The following is a 20820-nucleotide window of genomic DNA, read 5'->3' on the forward strand; positions in this document are numbered from 1 at the left end:
TTGTTGGCCCCGTGACCTTAACATTCCGGGCCAACACTTTCCTTCTTTGGACTTGATCTTCGTCTTCCCTACGGTCTGTCTTTGTCTACTATATTAACATGTTTCTGGACATTTGTTCCTACAACATATATGGCAAGTTATATACGGAGCACAAGGCTTCCAAATTTCCATACTGCATTGACTTACTACTAGTAGTTATTGAAATCCTCCCTCCTTTTCCCACGGAGTACATGGAGGTATATATATTTTCAATATACAACATATATAAATTTATCGATCAATACTCCATGTACATATAACAACATATTCTAATATATGTACCTTCGGGAATAAATCTACAATCTACAAGTCTCATCAACGTGGGCAACTACGTACGTCTAGTTGCATGATCGTCAGCCCCATACCCCAAATTGGGGCATAGTTGGGGTCTATATAGTGTAGAGTGTAGAGTCATTTTAATCTTCCACATCTACAATCTACACATTGCCAGTAGAAAGCAAGACTTGGCGCATATAATGTAGGCAATATAAACACCTGGTCACTATAACCGTGCAGGATCAACGGTGCGTAAACGTGCATACAGAAGTGGGAATCCGAATAGCCTCGCCCCTCTCCCACCGCCTTTCCACCCCCACCAAGGTCTCAGGAGACGCTTCGAGCTTTAGCCCTTTTTATTTTTCTTTATCATTTGGAGTTTCAAATTTGTCTCTTCTTTTTCCTCATTGTCCAATTCCCCCCCTTTCTCGACATCACTTACCCGAACCCCAATCCTTGGTTCTGTGCACCCCCGCCTTCTAAATCTGTAAACAATGGCCGACCACCACGACGACGAGCTTGCTTCCACTGCCACTGAGGGTTTCAAGGTCGGAGAGAAGAAGACCCTCGATGAGTACAACCAGCTTGGTATGTTCTGTCAATTACAATTGCTTAGCAATATCTTGCCCACGGTGATTTCCCAGCTAACTGTCTTTCTCTCCCCCGCAATAGACAAGGACGATGAAGCTATGAACCGCTGGAAGGCCTCTTTGGGTCTCAACTCCGGTGAACCCATTGCTGATCCTAACGACCCTCGCAAGTGTATCATCAAGTCCCTGGCCCTGCAGGTCGACGGGCGTGAGGATGTTGTCATCGACCTCTCCTCCCCGGGCTCTGTTGACAGCCTTAAGGATAAGCCTTTCAAGATCAAGGAGGGCTCCAAGTTCCACATCAAGGTTACTTTCCAGGTCCACCATGAAGTCCTGAGTGGCCTCAAGTACCTGCAGGTCGTCAAGCGTAAGGGAATCCGGGTCAGCAAGGACGAGGAGATGTTGGGCAGCTACGCACCCAACACCACCTCCAAGGTTGACTATTCCAAGGAATGTGAGTATTTATACCTGGCTTCTACTTCTATCTCTTAGTTTTCAAATCTGGCGTTTATTAACATTACCTCTTTCTAGTCAACGAGGAGGAGGCCCCGTCTGGCATGATCGCTCGTGGCCACTACAACGCCGTTTCGAAGTTCATCGATGACGACCAGCACACTCACCTGCTGTTCGAGTGGTCTTTTGACATTGCCAAGGACTGGTAAACTTGAGTTGAGAGCACTATCTCGTTAAGTTATTGAGCGGCCGTTTGTTTTCAAAGCGTGATGAGTTTCTTTCTTTGACAAAACTGTTAGAGATGCGTCCCACTGGGCCGATGCTTTGGACCCCAGTTTTATTGTTTATGCGTCATACCGAGTCTCAATTATTGGTGTATGGTATTTTCATTTCAGATGCCAAATAGCACATGTAGCTGTTGGTGAATGCACAGCTTTATCCCGAACTCCTGTCTAGTGCGGGGGGTTGGAAAAAAAAAAAGGAAACTGAAATACATGAACATTAACATCAAACAAAACATTAACAGTAACCAATGGGTATCATGAGAAGATTCAGAGATTCACAAGAAGTAGTCGACCATTGGGCCAGAGCCATCCTTGATCTGCTGCTGCTGACCTAGCTGTTCAAGGCGGTGGGCGTCATTTTCAGGTGCAGCGTCAAAAATATTGAAGAAGCGCTCGCCAGTGTCGCTCACTTCTAGCACACTAGCCAAGTTTCCGCAGCGGTAGCAGTAGTTGGGTGCACTCCAAACCGTGCTCAGGCGATCATCGTAAAGAACCTGGTAGCCTTCTTGGCAGAGTTGGTGTGCGCGCAGTATGTGGGACATGCTGTTCACCTCTAGGAACTTCCGCACAACCTGTGCTCCAAATGTGTATCCAGCACCACGGGGTGAAAGTGAGAATTCATCACGTTCTGTATCGGGGTCAGACCAGACCAGATCGGCCATGGGACCTTCGTGTGGGATCTCGCGGAAACGGTCGATAATTTTGATTTGGTCGATTGAGTGGATTGAAGGTGACAAGCCGCCATGTACACAGAATATCTCATCATTAATCACAACGCTCAGCGTCAAAAAGTCGAACATGTCGGTGAAGTAGTGCCACACGTTGGCGTTCCCGTACTTGCGGGCACACTCGGTGTAGAAACCGTAGGATTGGGTGACGCCGCGCGACTCGTGGTTACCTCGGATAAGGTGCACTCTTTGAGGGTATCGTAGCTTGAGACACACCAGAAGTGAGATGGTCTCAACACTGAATAGGCCGCGGTCGACATAATCACCTATCGAGTCTTTTATCAGCAACACCTCACGACAAAAGCGGGCAACAAATAGGTTCAAGGCCGAGGTCTGCTTTCCTCCCCGATCAGAACATCCTCCGGGTGAGACTAACCAAGGAATAAATAATTTGTATCCGGACAGAAGCCACCGATCTTGAAGATCTCGATCATATCAAAGAATTGTCCGTGAATATCGCCGACCACAGTGACTGGAGCAGCAATATGTACCACATTGCTTTCCTTCATCAAAAGTTCCTTTGCCTTGAGGCAGATCGCTTCGATCACCGAATCCGCGAGCAGCTCTTTTCGGTAGAGCCGGGCGATACACTCATCGAGATCGATATTCGCTATGAAGCGACAGGTTAGCATTACCACTGAGATAACCATGTCCTGGAATAAAAAAAACCATGTACATACTCGGTAGACCAGGCATTGTGGCGAGATGCAGATACAGTAACTTCAAGACAAACGAGCGACAATGACTCTTTCTGGAAACGGTATTTCTTATTAAATGATGGAGAGCTCCCTGTACTTGGTTCCCTGTGCCAAGGTAGACGAGTGCAGAGAGCTAAAGGAAAGTAATATTCGAGGGAAGGGAGGACGAGGTCAAGATAGAAGGCTAAAAAGACGACAATAAAAGAGATGGGTGAGTCAATCTAGCAGTAAGCATCCTGAGTGCAGCCGATCCTCGTTTCCAGTGCAGAGGGAAGGCTCAGGAATTTGAAGATCGAGACGACATCAGGGCCGAACTGCGGGATGAGCTCAGGCACATGAGCGCGGTTAGACCCACACCGCCTTTGTTCCTGGATGCCTGGATTATAAGGCTATATATGGCCAACTGGCCAACTACTACGACATGGCTTTCTCAGCCTAAACAATAAAAATGAAGTCTCTGCTGTCATAAAGATTACAGTAATTATTCAACTACGGATGTATCCAAAGCAATTCCGGACGATTAATTATCGGGCCATGTGCCTGGCATCAACTTAACCGGCCGGTCAACCAGGTCCCAAAAATCCCCTGCAAATGAATCAGATCCTTCAGACAGCCATATACACCAATCCTCAGGAAAAGGACCATAAGTGAAACTGATCACCCGTTGCGTAGTCCATTGATCATACCGCCAAGGAAACTCTCTCCGAACATCTTCGTCTGTCCAAATGAGCTTCTCCATTTGACCGAAACGCACAAGATCAACACCAGCAGCTGCAAGTTCTCTCAGCCAAACTCGAAGGACTAAGCCACTGATCTGGTTTTCTTCCTGTGTCCCATCCTGCAGATCAAAATATCCCTGAAGGAACGCGAGAAATGGAGTTTTCCCATCAACAATATGATGGGGATTTACCCCAGCTAACAAAAATTCTCGAAATAGGCCGCTCCACAATTCGCACCTGAGTTTTTGATTTCCACACTCAAATCCTCCGTGCAAATGCATTTGCCTCGATTGAGAATTATGATATAGCAACGTATGAACCCAGCCCATCTTCCTTGCAACACAGGAAACCAACGTAATTTGCCTTGAATTAACAGGAGATCGAGTAATTGACTGGAGGCTCTCAGCTTTCAATTGGTCTTCTCTGAGAATAGTTTTGACTAGCTCAGGGGTATCGTGAGGATCCAAAGGCACAGAAGCACCCCTAGTAGCTATTGTGATTCGGGTTGATTGGGGTAATTGATAAAAGTTTGGGCAGCAGCGCTGCTGCAAGAACAGAAACTCCTCGGCTGTGCCATGAAAATCGGATAAAATCCCGCCGATCGTTTCTTCCGCAGTCTCATAGATAGGATCCTCCGAATAGCGAAGTAGGATACGCATAGACGGGATCATAGGCTGGTCTTTTTTCACCCCGGCTTGGCACCATATCAACCAGTGAAGCGGCGTCAGAGAATGAAGACCTGAAATGGATGGGTCTGCCCCTTGAGACAAGAGAAACTCGAGTACATCTTCTCTATTTCGGCCATTGGCATACTTGAAACCTTTTAGTATATCAGGACGATCCCTTTGTTGGGTACAATGCTTACATGAAGTAATGTGTGCCCATTAAAATCAACTCGATCGAAGGGTGAAGCTTTACCCGATGTGAATAGATCCTGAAGACCTTTGACATCACCACAACGCGTGAAATGAACCGCTTTTGAAGTGTATGGGATTTCGCTGTAGGTTCGCATAATCCAATTCCATCCACCAGGTGCCCTCATACCAGCCACTTCTAAGATCTGAGATGTCATCCAGGATGGTAGACTGAAACGCCATGCATAGCTGCTGCTCGAGAAAAATGCAAATGCCTTGGCTTGTGACGCTCTGGGCTTTTCTTTACCCCCATATGGATCTATTTTTGAATTATATGTCAGCCCTTTCAGTTGGATAACCTCCATGGATGCAACAGAGAATCATACCACAGGTAGACACGCTAAATTCTTGTTTTTCAACATGGGCCTCACGTCGTGCTATTCTGCTGGCAATCAATTCCGGCTGAATCTGCATGAGCGCTCTGGATTCATTAGGCCAACGTCTGCTGTCACGGGCAAAAAATGGTTGGCACACCTCGTGTAACATTGTTGAGATAAGATGAGTAGTCGTATAACGTTCTGTAGGCGTGATCTGTGTTTTTCAACGTTGTTGATGTGCATCACCACTTTCATAGCTTTATATGACCTGCGCAAGCGACTAGAAGCACCTAAATTCCCCATGAGATCATTGCACACAATGTCCAAGTCTTCGGCAGCCTCCTTGCAGAGTGCAAAACATATTTGGCCATGTTTGCTGTTATTCAGGGCAGATGACACTGATTGATGTGATAAATCTTCTTCGATGTCTGATAGAATAAGGCCGAAAAGCTCGATTTCTTGTATTGTTTTGCGTAGGTCTTTAGGGGCATCTCGTGACTGATTCCAACAATTCTTTAGCATGGCTATGCAATTTCCGACCTGAATAACAACAGTTGCAAATGTGATGGCACCCGAGATGACCCCTATAGTTTCAGCCATCACAGTTATGGTGAATATGAAGGTGTATCAGAAATAGGGGGATCTTGATGCCCGAGGAGACCATGTGTTTTTTTAGGTTTAGGGCGGAGCTGGGGAAGCGCCCCACAAAAGCATAAATTTTGGAATCCTTCTACTCCACCTGGTTCAACTACACAAGAATAGTCGGCCGCGTTTGCGGCCTTGTGATATCTTTTTAGTTAATATTTTTGGTTGTCCTTTTGAACGTCTTTTTAATTGTCTTTGTTTTTTATATATTTTGCTGCTCATCTCAGTTGTATAGATAAACGGCAGGAAAAGGCGGAGAAATGCTTAATCTGTGAAATGGGCTTTTCTATGTATAACTTTGATGAATATGGAATATAGACACGAAGAACCAAATGCAATTCACTATGAGGAAAACATATTCCCAGGGTGGGAATTCTACAATGAGACATTTGATACTCTAACCCCCCTCTCCTACGCCACGGAGCAGCTTCGGGGACAACCCAAACCCAGGTTATACCAATGTTACGTTTCTCTTCTGTGCCGCGCGTCCAGACTGAGAGCCACCATTTAAGTATCCATATATATATCTTTAGTATCATTGACATAACAGAGAGTTACACTCTACTCCATGAAAACCTCAACAATCCACTTTGATTTTGTCCCACCGTGAAGTGGCAACCCTCCCATCCTTGATCACAGCTAGAATGTGCTCCTCCACTCGATCTAGAATAGTGATATCCTTTAACGGATTTCCCTTCAAGATCAAGAAATCTGCCATAAATCCCTCACGAACTTGACCCAACCTATGTTCCTGCATAACAAGACGAGCAGCATTGACAGTAGCACTGCGCAGAATTTGCAATGGAGTCAAGACAGAACTGCGCACCGAGAACTCCTTGCTCTGAGCAAAATGCATTGGTCCAAGAAGATCAGTCCCAAAGCAGACGGTCACCCCCGCATCCACGGCCATCTTCATTGTCTCTAATCCCTTCTCAAGAACCTCCTCATTCTTAGCAGCGCCATCAGCAGACAGGAAATTCATCTGCTTGGACATGACATGCGTAATGAGCGTCGGAGTTAAGAAAACATCCATTTCAGACATCATCTCCGCCGTCTCAAGATCAATAAGATTACCATGCTCTATACCGCGCACTCCAAGCTTGATAGCCTGCTGAATCGCCCGTGGCGTGTAGCTATGACTCGTGACATATGTACCTGCGTTCCGTGCAACAGTGACAATAGCCCTAATCTCCTCATCTGAGAACTGCACATGCTCAATACGATCCGTGGGGCTGGCAACACCGCCACCCCCCATGATCTTGATAAAGTCCGCTCCCTGGCGCAGCTCCTCACGTGCATACCTGTAGCACTCCGCTGGGCTGTCGACAGTCCTGCTGATTCCTGAGATAGAACCGCCGCAGCAGATCTGCGTGTCGTGGGACCCGCGCAGGTCGCCGTGTCCACCAGTTTGGGAGAGTGCGTGCCCAGCGATGAACAGACGTGGACCCGGGATCACGCCGTCCTCAACAGCTTCCTTGATCGCGAGGCTTGCGCCGCCGCAGTCCCGGATTGATGTGAAGCCGCGGTCTAGCATGGATTTGAGCACGTATGGCTGTCGCAGGAGACTGACCTGCTCGCTCATCTCTTTGTAGGCCTGTAGATTTACTTCGCCGGGAACGACTGCGATGTGGACATGGCAATCGATCAGACCCGGACACAGGTATTTTCCGCTCAGGTCGATCACATTTTCTTCGGGGAGGCCATTTGTTGTGGTAGTCGAGCCATCTGTGATGATTTGAATGATCTTGCCTTCTGAGATGTGGACTGTAGCATTCTGGATCAGTTTGCCCTCAGCTGGGTCAACAATGGTGGCATTTACAAAGACCAAATTTCTTTGAGGGTTGGGCTTCCAGGGTTTGATAACTCGGGAGATATCCATGTTTACATTATATTCCTTGCTGATTTTCTTTGAGGAACTTTGTATGAAAACAGTTCATCTCCGACTAGGCAACGATATCTGTCAGGTATTATGGTGGCACTGCAGGAAAAAATAATGAAAGCACAGATCTCAGCTTTTAACTGGCAGTCCGGGGAGTCCGGGGAGATGGGATCTTTATATAGGACCAACGTTCCGCCTTGGCTGTTTTGATATCACCTGGTTCTGCGCTAAATTTATTGAATTTCTTTGTTGTTTCGTTGGAGTTTGCTGATCTAGCCGATCCAACCAGTTAAAAGCAACATAGACAAGAGACAACATGAAGCAATTGGGTCCTTCGGCGATCAAGCTCACTAACCGCTGCTCGGCGTTCTGATGTTCTCCCCGCATTTTTGACAGAATATCATTTGCCTATTTAAATAGATTCAGGCTGATAAGCTTCACACGGCCGGCAATTATAGAACCAGCAAGTTAGTACCCAGATGAGCTTATACTATAAATTGCTGGTTCTATAATTACCACCAGTGATAAACCAATCATCCTCGACCTATCTCTGAGGGCAGTTAAGAGAGAAACGCTTACCTCTTTCGGCACGCCAGGCCCACAACCGTACGTCATGACCTGATATACCTTTTTGATGCAATTGAGTCAAAGCAACCTTTACAAGAAGGTGTTACTGCGATTCAACCTCCGCGCTTCAAACACCTCCATGCTTCATTCACTTCCATTTCCCATGGCTGGTGACGACATATCCAAGCTAGCGGTTCTAATTGACGCGGACAACGCGCAATTCTCGACGATCAATCTTCTTCTCTCCGAGATTGCCAAGTATGGTGCAGCCTTTGCGAAACGAGCTTATGGTGACTGGAGTAGCCCCAATTTGAAGGGCTGAAAGGATAAGCTTCTTGAGCAATCGATTCAACCAATCCAGCAGTTCGCGTATACTCACGGTAAGAACGCGACTGACTCAGCTATGATCATAGATGTAATGGATCTCCTATACTCTAACCAATATGACGGATTCTGCCTTGTGTCAAGCGATAGTGATTTTACTTGGTTGGCCGCTCGTATTCAGGAGTTAGGGCTGACTGTGTACGGACTTGGAGAGCGGAAGATACCGTAACCCTTTGTTGCTGCTTGCGATAAATCTATTTATACCGAAAACCTCGTTTATCTTGAGGAACTTGTGCCTCATACGAATGAAACGACTTCGTCCGGGAATTAATTGCCAGCGAAGCAAGCCTAAAATATCAGGTATATAGAGAGTCAGTTACGGATAACGGTAGAAGCAGTTTCTGATGACGATGGGTGGGCTAAACTATCTGATGTCTGTCAGCTTCTTACGCAAAATTGTCTAGGTTTTGATTCCCCCAGTTATGGGTATTATAAGCTTAGTGATCTAATCGCTGCTTCCTCTTTGTTTGAATGTTGCCGATGGTCCCTTTATAAAGGCTTGTCTACGCTAATTTATGTACGTGATAAGTGTCGGAAACCTCAAATTTCTAATTCTAAGAAAAACCTGAAAAGCGTTCTTTGTGATATGCCTACAATCTGCGTATATTGTATTGTGAATGTGATAGTCTTTTAGCCGACGATGCAAATTGTGATATGATTAGTATGATTTAAAAACCTCCTGCTGCGAAGGATATATTGTATGATCTCGCTGAGAGTAAGCTATTCGACAGAGCTAGTAGTTAGCGAAAAATGATTCTGATATATAGAAAGAAAAGGCTTACCTTTCTTATTCTCTGTTTGTTCTACTGAACACGCTTCTGTAGGCTCTAAGCTTTGGTGATTAGATGTTACGCAGTCACTCGCTAATAGATCTTGAAAATAAGGATATATACATTCCCTGCCTGAACACTTAAATCTCTTGTGAGTAATAAGTTCTATGCGCGAGATGAATTAGCTGCCCTCACCGACAAAACCTACACGGTTATGTGCTTCAGAATACCAAGAGAGCTAATAGCTGACGGGGACAGCTGACGGGGTATTTATAGGTGAAGGTATTGCTTGATGACTATGGGTTCTGATTGAATAGTCAGTTTTGAGTAGGCTTCGATGGAGAAGTGAGTGAGTAGATTCAAGCATTCCGCAGAAAAGATTGCGGCTTATAGGTAGATCACTCTGTCAGTAAGATGAGGATTTATATATTTTATCTAGTTGATAAACCTGTCTCAGCTTCCTCACAATCCGCCAACCTCAAGATTTTGAGCCAACTAATTTCTCATCATATACCTCAAAATTTCCCTGACGGATCGACCATCTCATTCAACCGTTGACTAACGTTTACTAGACTTAACTTAAACCACGTGCAGGTATCTCAAGTACAACAGATTCTGTGCCTCATCTTTGGACATGCTGATTTCAACGGTCTGTTCCGCCGAAGCATCTTTGTACCGAGCTGGTTGTGCTTGAGTTGATCCACGTTAGTAGTGAACTTGCGCTATTCTCTAGAATAATCTTTTTAGAACTGTCCGTAAGGGTAAATGTACCGCAAAGTTGCTGTGTTCAACATTTAAGCCGTTGTACCTATTCTTGAGGGTTTACTGTCCCTTTAGATTAGAATTCCTGAATCCCCACAGAGCCCCACTAATCGTCCACCAGTAAGGCTGAGTGACATCATTTCCTGGCTCGATCCCGAACGTACGCTGGGAACTGAAATGGAGGTCCCAGGAGCAACAAAGCCCCTAGGACGTTCCTGACGTCGTGTTTAGCGCTTTTGAAGTGGGGCGTCTGGGATCCTATTACACGGGTACAGCAGTATTGTAATCATCAGTAAGAATGGCGGTTGACCAAAATTGGGGTTGCCAAGACGTAGCATGTATGTATGCCCAACTGTTAGGGGGGTTGCATCTCCACGCTTTGCTAACAGCAAATTGGCCATATCTTTTACCATAGTACGGCGAGGGGCGAATCCACGTGTATCAGTTGATTTAATCCAATTTACTAGCGAATCCTCTTCCAATTGGGTAAATCTGTGTGAATTGGCGCGTACTGTTACGCGTTAAGGTGTGCCATTGAGCCTGCGTGTAAGGGTATTGCGCGGCACATCAAATGAAGCCGCAGCAGCGTGTATGCTTCTAAAATCGCCATTCCGATAGACTTGAATAGCAAGTTGGATACGGTCTCCTGATGCTCAGCATCTAGGGGCTTTTGTGAATATATTGGTGGCATGATGGGTGGTTGAAGAAGGGGGTGTGACATATGAGGACGGCCCAGCACGACCCCTTTTCTTCCTGTGCACTTAGAAATATCTTTCTTTAATCAATCAATCGCTCACTTGATAATTCCGGTAGTTCTTATTCATCTCCATGAAGACTAGCCTATGCAGATTCGGCTCGCTTTGACTAGGATTTCGAAAAGAATATGAATCTTATAAATATAAATGATACGAACATATATAATTCATTTAACCACGCAAATAAAAAATATGGCGAAGACGAAAATGGTGTATATTCATAACCCTTCATTCTTTTCAGAACCCTAGCTTTGACAACTCAACATTGAAAACTACAGATGGAAAGAGAACCGTTCCCAGCCTCGGAAGCGGCCATTTTTGGCGTCAATTTGACTGGTCGTCAGATCCTACTTGAAAACATAGAGCGGCAAATGCGACCAGTCGGGGCAAAACGTGTTACAGTACAGTCGACCACGAAAACAGCTTTTACCCTCCTGATTGTTTTACTCTTTCCGGGCCCCGCTGCCAAGGCTGTAGCGCAGATATACAATATGGTGAGGTCAGAATTGGGAACAGCGAGAGATGCATTGGTTCCCAGCAAATAGTCTACTCCTGCACTCTACCACTTCTAACAAAGATACGGGCCATTTGAAGATCTGATGAAACTTCCCTTAACCTAGTAGAAGTTTACATCTGCTAATTATATCGTCATTTGTTCTAATCTAGTTGTGCTGGATTGGTATTATTGTTGCATATAATTATGAATTATTAGTAGTTCTCAACAATGGCTTATTCATGAACTTCCAACAAATTTTTCTTTTCTCGTAGAACCAAGCCTCCATGATCCTCAGATTCTTGAAGCCGAACAATCAATTCTTCGGCTTTTCTCTCCATAACACTGGCGGCCATGGAATCATCTTTGTCAACATCATGTAATCCGTGATAGCAAAAAGCCAACACAGACGACTTCCATAAATTCGTGCCATTCTTTCTGTTTTCAATAATGACGATCACAATAAAAATGGTCCCTGAGACCACTAGTATGATCGGAAGGATCAGCCAGAGCCACTGCACCTCCACGAATACTTCGGTGACATATGCGATACCATTCACATCTGAGCCATTGCGGGCCAATCCTTCCTTATTCATATGTCCAGCAACGTTAGACATGATAACGTCAAGACCGACAGAGCCAATACGAAGAACGTTGCGATCACTATCCTCCCTCATCACATCATAATCTTGCCCATACCCATGCTCACTCCTAAGCCGACCGTGTACGTGGATCGTAGATCCTGTGAACACATTCTCATCTAGTATGATATTATCCTCAATACCACAAAAGACACCTTCAACTGGACTTAGCCGGACAAATGAGTCATTACTGATAGTAACATTCTCAATAATTATATCCGGCGGGGGCGGGCCAGATGTCGGCTTCCAACAGAGCATTTGCTTCGATCTAGCTTCTGAACTGTTTCTCCAGAATAACTGCCCGTAATCCAGGACTGAGGTATTGATATGTGGGGTGCCATTTCCGAAAGACACCTCGTATTCGAGGTGACAAAGTTCAAGGCTACACTCCGTCACCTTATCAACTCTGATCCCACCGCTAAGATCCGAGTCGAGGTAATCTTCATTATACCCTATCTCAGCATACCCCAGGACCATCAGTGGGTCGCTTGGCCAAGTAAACGGCTCATCGCCGGTCTGACGCCTATACTGCAGGCTACGGCCATAGGCCGAAAAGACATGCCAAGAGATTCCGCTTGTTGTATAATCCAAGCCCACCGGGTTCGGGGACGAATCCTCCCATAACGTGTAAAAGTTTACGTCAAATTGGGTTGATTTGCCTTGTGGGGGGGCAAGGTGGCATGTCACAGTCTCATTTTTATAGTGTTCACCCTCACTATAGGAACTATTGATGCTCTGGGTGGTTTCGCATTTGAGGTCCATAGATTTCGTGATATCAGAACACTGGCTACACATTCCACTGGATTGGAATTTCGTCCAGGTACAATTTCCCAATGGGCAACTAGGGCTTAGCATAGTATCCTCAGACCAAAATCCTGTGGAATAGACAGAAAAATAGTCTATTGCAGGAGCGAAGTAGTCCAACTTCTTCGTGGTTGGAACATTTATGCCACCGTGCCTAGCGGTCAACCGAGTAGGATAGCTAATAATCTGCTGAATAAACGGATCGAAAACAAGCAGAAGTATAATAACCGCTGCCCCAAGAGAAGCGAGTGATCGTCTCGGTTTGTGGAACAAGGTCGCGATCGAACCAAGGGGCCCTCGACTGGCACTATCAAGTGTCTGTATATCGAGAAGCTTATTAGGCTTTGCGTAGAACCAAGTCCATTTTAGTTGACCCATAGCCTCTCCTATCACAAAGATCAAGGATGATTTGCAGCCTGTTGCTAATACAGAGATAATAGCATTTAAGGATAGGCCGTAGTGAAGTTCCGGTCGGATCTCTTGATTATAGGCAAAGAGAATGCAAGATATTGCAATGAAACATATGATGCTGAATAGTGTCGCAACTATTTCTGGAAACCATGTGTCCAGGCAAAGGGATCTCCAGCTCCGGTTTTTCATTTTGATGCCATTTCTTAGACTAGTATATTGGGAAGCCATTGATAGTGATACAGTTTCTGATAGGGTTGATTCGGTTTAGGATCAATAGAGGGGTTGAGGAAATTTGATGGAACTAAATAAAATCCATCCAGCATAAAGGACGAGGGGGCTGAGTTTTCCCAGGTGTTTGTCCAGGTGCTATGTATATCGGTGCTGCCCTGCATGACACTAACACAAACTGGTATAGTGATCAGCATCAAAGATGGGGGCGGGCGTGAGGCAAACACAGTTTAGCAGCAGTCACAGCCAATGATCCAGGCATACATAGCCTGGCCGGGTGGTCTATGCGGTGATCTTGTCAGCCCGCAGTATCCCCCCATCCGGCTCTCACCTTGATGCTCACCCCCTTCTATTACGCATTCACCCTCGTCAACCCCGGTTGTGTGTAAAGCGGCCCATCAATGTCTCACCCGGGCTGCACCCACCGAACTACTCCGTATTGACCACATAGAATGTGAACTCGCACACTGATGAGCTAGTAGTTGTGAGTGACTACCAGCGAATCCTCGCTGTTGTATGTTTTTTCTTTTGATTTCTTTTTATTTATTATTCTGATTCATTTGAAATTCCCTTTTGCCGCCCTACTTACTCTTTGGCGCCTTCAGCCCATTCACCTAAATGCCCTGAACACCACTATTCTACACCTGAATATCCTGCACACCCCTGAACCGCTGACGTGTCCTTCCCCTCCCATACTGATTTTTTCTCGCAGGTGTATTGTTTTTCTCATAACTCTTTGCTACCAGTGGGTAGCCTTTCGAGGCAGTACTCCGTACTGTTACGGCAGATGCCTTGGTCCCTCAGGCACAGACCTTCGTAGCTAGATAGTTGTTTGGGAGCTCGCTCCTCTCTTCCCAATACAACTTTGTCCCTTCTGGTTTTCAGTGCCTAATCTATAGCCCCTAACACTTGCCCTGGCCGAGTGTCATTTGCCTTTATCAGATCAAAGCTTTGGAGGGGTGCATTTAGTACGCCAGGACATCAGTGTTGGTCAGATTTGCTAGAGGCTTTATATATAGACACCAGTGCATGAGTATCTCATACCATACTTCAATTTTTAGCAGGGCCTAGCAGGTCTCAGACCATCGCATCGCATTACGATTTGATCTCGACCGTTCTTACATTGTTTTGGGACCTGCACGGCCAGGCGTGACCCCCCGACATACAAAACCCAACCTCCCCTCTGTGGCCGAGCAGCAGGAACTATTGGCTTATTTTGGGCCAATAGAAATTCGCTCTGGATTACTGCCTCACTCTTGGCGCGTACCCCTCTTTTATAAGCACCCCAAGAAGAAACTCTTGCAAGTTTCAAGACTGAAGTCTAATCTGCCGAGAAAACCAAGGTTCATTGCTTTACTTTGAAATGGATGGTCTTTCGACTACAGCCAGCGTTATCGCTCTCATTCAGCTCACAGGGAGTATTGTGAATATCTGTGGGGGCTACATTCGGGGGGTGAAGGATGCTAGCGATGAAATTAAATCCTTGCAACACCAAGTCGCAGACCTTGGGGGAGCCATTGAGAAACTAACGGAGCTACGCCATGGGCCTGGCGGTAAGAGCGTGCCTACTTCTCAGGCGCTGGTAGATGATGCCAATAAATGCCTTAGAGCGTTGGAAAAGAACATAAATCCAAGGAGCAAGCGGAAAGTCATGAGCAAGCTATGGGTTCGAGCTCTAATGTGGCCCCTGACACGCGCCGAAGTGGAGAAATTTCTGAAGGACCTTGAGAGCTACAAGTCATCATTCACATTATCTTTAGAGCTTTATCAGAGGTATGTTCTTTGATGAAACCTTTTATGGCATACGATTGATTGACATCTGTACAGTGGCCTAGTAACTGAGGTGGCTCAGACTACCGACCTACTCGACCGAAAGATAGATTTTAACAAGCTGCCAGTTGCGGATGGGGCTGCGTACAATTCATACGAGAATCGCAATGAAGATGAATGTCTTCCAGGCACTAGGTCCGAAGTCCTTTACCAGATTGCTGAATGGTCGATATCATTGCGAGGAAGATGCATCTTCTGGTTATGCGGTATGGCGGGGACTGGAAAATCGACAATCTCTCGAACGGTGGCGAAATCTTTCGGCCGAGACAAGTTATTAGGAGCAAGTTTCTTCTTCAAGAGAGGCGAAGGCGATCGAGGGAATGCTAAGATGCTCGTCCCGACGATTATAAAACAAATCATGGCCCATAATCGCATTCCCCAGCTGGAAGTCGGTATCCAAAAAGCAATCTCCGATGATCCCGATATTGCCGGAAAGTCAATAAGGGAGCAATTTGAAAAACTACTTCTTCAACCAGTACTCAGTCTGAAAGGGTCCAAAACCCAGATTCCAACCATGGTGATAGTGATTGACGCGTTAGACGAATGTGAAGACGACAATGACATACCAGTTATACTCCAATTACTCCCACTATTAGGGAAGTCGAACGCTATATGTCTACGGGTTTTTTTGACCAGCAGGCCTGGTGTGCCAATGAGTCGAGGATTTTTAAAGATCGCAGCCGAGGACTATCAGGATCTAATTCTTCATGAGATCCCCGAGGCAGTAACAGAACGCGACATATCCTTGTTCTTAAATCACCGACTCTCGCAAATTAAGAAGGAGCGGTTGTTGCCTACCGACTGGCCTAAAAGCAAAGACATCCGAGCGCTTGTTACACTATCCGTTCCTCTATTTATTTTCGCCGCCACTGTGTGCCGTACATTCGGTGATGATAACTGGGACCCTATGGAAAGTCTCACCGAGATCCTCATGCACCAAGATGAGGAATCTAAGCTAGCTCCAACGTATATTCCAGTCCTTAAACGATTTCTTAACAACCAAAGCGAGAAACAGAAAAAGCGGTTGGTTGAGGAATTCCAAGTCGTGGTTGGAGCAATTGTGACCCTTCAGAGCCCACTCTCAATCACCACACTCTCAAGGCTTATTGGCCTCTCCGAGGAGCTGATCAGCCTCAGGCTGAGTCCACTACATTCAGTCCTGCGTGTACCGAAGAATAAGACCACGCCAGTGAGGCTTTTCCATCGGTCCTTCCGGGATTTTCTTCTCCATGAGAAAACTGAGTTTTGGGTGGACGAGAAAGATATAAACCAAAGATTAGCTACAAGATGCCTTTTTGTGTGCGATAGCCTGAGGAGAAATATATGTGGGCTACTGAGCTACGGAACACCACGTGCAGAAATTGGTCGTCAGGCCATCGACTACAATCTGCCTCCAGAGCTCCAATACTCCTGTCGATATTGGGCACATCATCTGGTGCGGAGCAAGGATATGGAATCAATGCTGTATAATGCCCTTTTGTTTCTCCAAAGGCATTTTTTGCACTGGGTAGAAGCGATGAGTATTCTGGGACTTGTATCTGAAACTGTAGGGATCATTGATCGATTGCAGTTGCATATAACTGTAAGCTCCTACAAAAAGCCATATATGATTATTCACATTGACCAGGATAGAGCAACGAATCCCAAGAAATATCCGAGTTTCTGCTTGATGCGAAGCGGTTTATTCTCAAAAACAGACAGATGGCCGATGACGCTCCCCTCCAGCTTTACAGCTCTGGTCTCGTCTTTGCGCCAAAAATGACAACGATCCGAAGGAGATTCGAAAAAGAAATTCCTAGTTGGATTTGTAGGCTGCCAGAGGTTGAGGAGACTTGGAGCGCAGAGTTGCAAACTCTAGAGGGCCATTTAGGTCGCGTTACGTCTGTGGCCTTCTCCCCTGACGGCCGATTTCTAGCTTCTGGCTCGGATGATAACACAGTCAAGCTCTGGAATACGGCCTCAGGCGCCCTACATCAGACTCTGAGCGGCCATTTAGGCTGGGTAAGGTCCGTGGCCTTCTCCTCCGACGGCCAACTTCTAGCGTCAGGCTCAGATGACAACACAGTCAAGCTTTGGGATACAGCCTTAGGCACCCTATATATTGGGACTTTCGAGGGCCATTTAGACCGGGTTATGTCGGTAGCTTTCTCCCCTGACAACCGAATTTTAGCATCTGGCTCAGTTGATCATACAGTCAAGCTCTGGAATATCGCGACGAATACTATATGCCAGACTCTTAAAGGTCATTTAGATTGGATTAGGTCGGTAGCGTTCTCCCCCGATGGGCAAATTCTAGCGTCTGGCTCGGATGATAATACAGTCAAACTCTGGAATACTGCCTTGGGTGCCCTTCACTCCAGGACTTTTGAGGGCCATTCAAATCATGTTATGTCGGTGGCGTTCTCCCCCGACGGCCGATTTCTCGCGTCTGGCTCAGCTGATCAAACAATAAGGCTCTGGGATACGGCCTCGGGTTCCCCTCATTCTGGAACTTTTGAGGGCCATTCAAATCATGTAATGTCGGTGTCGTTCTCCCATGATGGCCGATTTCTCGCGTCTGGCTCAGTTGATAAAACAATAAAGCTCTGGGATATTGTCTCAGGTGCCCTACACCAGACTCTCAAAGGCCATTCAGATCCTGTGAGGTCGGTCGCCTTCTCCCCCAACAGCCGGATCCTAGCGTCTAGCTCAGTTGATAACACAGTTAAGCTCTGGGATACCGCTATAAACCCCCAGCATCAGACTACTAGAGGTCATTCAGATTGGGTTAGATCGTTGGCCTTCTCCCCTGATGGGCGACTTCTAGTATCTGGCTCGGTTGACAGTACAGTCAAACTCTGGGATATAGCCTCGGGCGCCCTGAATCAGACTTTTAAGGGTCATTCTGATTGGATTAGGTCGGTGGCCTTCTCCCCCGACGGCCGAACGATCGCGTCTGGCTCGGTTGATCACACTGTTAAGCTCTGGGATACGGCCTCGGGCGCCCTATGCCAGGATCTTAAGGGCCATTCAGATCGGGTTTGGGCGGTAGCCTTCTCTCCTAACAGCCGTCTTATTGCGTCTAGCTCAGATGATAACACTGTTAAGCTTTGGGATACGACCTCGGGCGTACTATACCAGACTCTCAAAGGTCATTCAGGTTGCGTTATATCGGTGGCTTTCTCCTCCGACGGGCGACTTCTAGCGTCTGGCTCGGATGATAACACGGTTAAACTCTGGAATATCGCCACATATGCTCTACACCAGACTCTTAAGGGTCATTCAAATTGGGTTAGATCGGTGTCCTTCTCCCCCGACGGGAGATTTCTAGCATCTGGCTCGGTTGATAACACAGTCAAGCTCTGGGATACGGCATCGGGCGCCTTGCATCAAACTCTCAAGGGACCGGTTGGATCGGCGGTATTTTCTGAAGATGGCTCATACATAAGCACCAATCTTGGATCCCCCCATACACAGCCCTTGTCTTACAAAAACGCCTCGAATCTGCCTCGACCGAATGTCGAGATATTGATTCTGGAAAATCGGTGGGTAACTCTGAACGGTGAAAGAGTACTGTGGTTTCCTTCAGAATATCGGCCCACCTGTTCAGCGATTAGAGATAATGTTCTTGCCCTGGGACACGCATCGGGGTGGATTTCATTTATTGAATTTTGTGAGAAGTAGTCGTCAAAGAGCTTTCTACACATTCTTTCTTATAGTTTCCAACCTCTTTTCAAAGGGAGGGTCCAGAGATACTGCTATCTAGCAGCACTTAGGAAAAGTGCACTATGCGTTAGTTGTGTTTTGTTACTGTTCTAAGGGAATAGAACAGAATATATATAAAACACGAAACTCACATTTAATTCCAATCAACTTGGTTTTTAACGTAGAAATTTATGGCGGAATTCATCCGAGGCGAGTAGCTAATGATTTAGCTTATCAAACGTTCTGCTCTCGTTAGACCCGTCGGATCGCAATATAGATTTATCAAATCTAAAGTATTAACCCGTGCTGCCTGCTTTGAATTCAGGGCTGCACGCTCTAGAGTTTTCATACGTTGTGGCATGTGACTCGTGCAGGAACCAAACCGCAACCAAGAACATTGTTGCTGTATCATGTCAGAAATTAAGGTGACCAGCCCGGAGCTACCTACTGGATCCTACCCGTAGATAGAACCTTGGAAAAGTGCTGTGGATTGAGTCATCTTCATGTTTGCACCGTGACAAAGTGCCTGTTTCTAGGTATCAGTGCACCACGTTATGGTGGGCTTAGAGATCACAATTCATTCTAATTTGCTAGGGAAATCCACTCTATTTTGCCTGTCACATTATTTGTGACAATATAGACCCAGAGAATAAGCCACGTGGGTGATTGGGGGTGACTCATTATGTGCTCCGTACCTAGATCCATGGGTGTCGCTTACACTCTCCCTTTTATTTCCATTTCCACGATTGACAATTTCAAAATCCCGGTCAGCGCTTACTTCGTCAGAAAATAAAGGTATTCATTGTGATTCTTTCCCCCACCCTGCTCTTTAAAGCTAATTGTCTTCCTCTTTGGAAGAAATCATGTGTCAACAAATGATCGATGTGTCAGTCTATAAGTGCGGACATCCTGTCAATTCCGCTAGAGTCGTTGCTGAATACAATGGTTGTGGCGGTTGTGGCAACATCCTACGAACGACGTACATGGGCAAAATAACTCAGAGAGAACCATGTCCTGACTGTATTGCCAGCGGAGCCTGGATTAATAACCAAGGGAAATGGCATAAAGCTTGATTGGCAAGATTATTGCGAGTTTTTTTGTGGGTGAGAGGTTGCAACTTTGGTAAATGGCATCTGTCATCCCAAGACATTGTTTAGGTACGGGTTTGCATTTATAGGATTTATAAATTATAGGAATGGGCTGATTCCACGCTCCTTTTGATCACTATCTGTACTCCTCTGGGATTCGGCGTTAGGACTTGAGTTCTTGCTTCAGTTGGAAGAAGCGCCTGCATAGTCATACGCAACTAGTTAGACTGCAACAGGTTAATTGAACTTTGATTGATTGATTGATTGATAGAACCAGCAATGAGATATTTTGCAATATCTCCGATATTAATTATAGAAACAGACTGAATAATATATGACAGATGGGATATCCATGAGATATAGGCAGATCAGGGGAACTCTGGATCATGGCAGTCAGCGGAGATTGCCTCCAGTATTCCATGGGGGCCTGCATATCCAGGCCAGGCTAGGGTAGGCAGTCCTAATTAATTCTGGACCTCAAGGTATGATTCATAATGGATAATTTAGCTATCTGCTTCTCAACAAAGTCCATGGGACTAGCTACCGTTGAATTATGGAAGACAGCTTAACAGCACCTTGGCTAGGGTTCACAGTGCCCCAAGGAGCTCAGCTATGATGGTCGCACCAGCCTCATAGGTGCGCCCGTCACCGCCATAGCTGACCATCAGGTTCGCCAAAAGCATATCATGGCTCATGTCTCTGTCTCAGTCCTGGAAATAGGCTGGTCTCGCATCTTGTTTGCTGAGCACGCCGAGGTCCTGGATGACATGTAAGCGCGGATGAAAAAGAATGACAGTGAGGCGCTAACATTGCGAGAAGATGAAGCAATGAAACTACCAATGATAGACGATCAGAGGTAGC

General features: G+C 46.1%; 7 protein-coding genes across 7 annotated transcripts; 3 read left to right on the forward strand and 4 right to left on the reverse strand.

The window, feature by feature from the left end:
- Positions 1–809: 809 nt before the first annotated feature.
- PEX2_087980 (rho GDP-dissociation inhibitor) lies at positions 810–1567 on the forward strand (the record flags this gene model as incomplete). The annotated part of the gene is made up of 3 exons (XM_016746068.1): positions 810–903; positions 988–1359; positions 1437–1567. 3 exons carry the CDS (start codon positions 810–812, stop codon positions 1565–1567), a joined length of 597 nt encoding a protein of 198 aa, XP_016601673.1.
- Positions 1568–1917: 350 nt separating this feature from the next.
- On the reverse strand, positions 1918–3066 carry PEX2_087990 (serine/threonine-protein phosphatase; the record flags this gene model as incomplete). Its single annotated transcript, XM_016746069.1, has 3 exons — positions 1918–2636; positions 2747–2980; positions 3051–3066. 3 exons carry the CDS (start codon positions 3064–3066, stop codon positions 1918–1920), a joined length of 969 nt encoding a protein of 322 aa, XP_016601674.1.
- Positions 3067–6240: 3174 nt separating this feature from the next.
- Positions 6241–7542, reverse strand: PEX2_088000 (metal-dependent hydrolase family protein; the record flags this gene model as incomplete). The annotated part of the gene is made up of 1 exon (XM_016746070.1): positions 6241–7542. One exon carries the CDS (start codon positions 7540–7542, stop codon positions 6241–6243), a length of 1302 nt encoding a protein of 433 aa, XP_016601675.1.
- Positions 7543–8272: 730 nt separating this feature from the next.
- Positions 8273–8431, forward strand: PEX2_088010 (NYN domain, limkain-b1-type; the record flags this gene model as incomplete). The annotated part of the gene is made up of 1 exon (XM_016746071.1): positions 8273–8431. One exon carries the CDS (start codon positions 8273–8275, stop codon positions 8429–8431), a length of 159 nt encoding a protein of 52 aa, XP_016601676.1.
- Positions 8432–10539: 2108 nt separating this feature from the next.
- On the reverse strand, positions 10540–10716 carry PEX2_088020 (uncharacterized protein; the record flags this gene model as incomplete). Its single annotated transcript, XM_016746072.1, has 1 exon — positions 10540–10716. The coding sequence occupies one exon, from the start codon at positions 10714–10716 to the stop codon at positions 10540–10542; it is 177 nt and encodes a 58-aa protein (XP_016601677.1).
- Positions 10717–11509: 793 nt separating this feature from the next.
- PEX2_088030 (uncharacterized protein) lies at positions 11510–12676 on the reverse strand (the record flags this gene model as incomplete). Its single annotated transcript, XM_016746073.1, has 1 exon — positions 11510–12676. The coding sequence occupies one exon, from the start codon at positions 12674–12676 to the stop codon at positions 11510–11512; it is 1167 nt and encodes a 388-aa protein (XP_016601678.1).
- A 2044-nt stretch (positions 12677–14720) lies between these two features.
- On the forward strand, positions 14721–18850 carry PEX2_088040 (NACHT nucleoside triphosphatase; the record flags this gene model as incomplete). Its single annotated transcript, XM_016746074.1, has 3 exons — positions 14721–15130; positions 15185–16376; positions 16820–18850. The coding sequence occupies 3 exons, from the start codon at positions 14721–14723 to the stop codon at positions 18848–18850; spliced, it is 3633 nt and encodes a 1210-aa protein (XP_016601679.1).
- Between the last annotated feature and the right edge of the window lie 1970 nt (positions 18851–20820).

This window comes from Penicillium expansum (assembly GCF_000769745.1).
Source record: "Penicillium expansum strain MD-8 chromosome Unknown contig294, whole genome shotgun sequence".
Taxonomy (NCBI): Eukaryota; Fungi; Ascomycota; class Eurotiomycetes; order Eurotiales; family Aspergillaceae; genus Penicillium; species Penicillium expansum.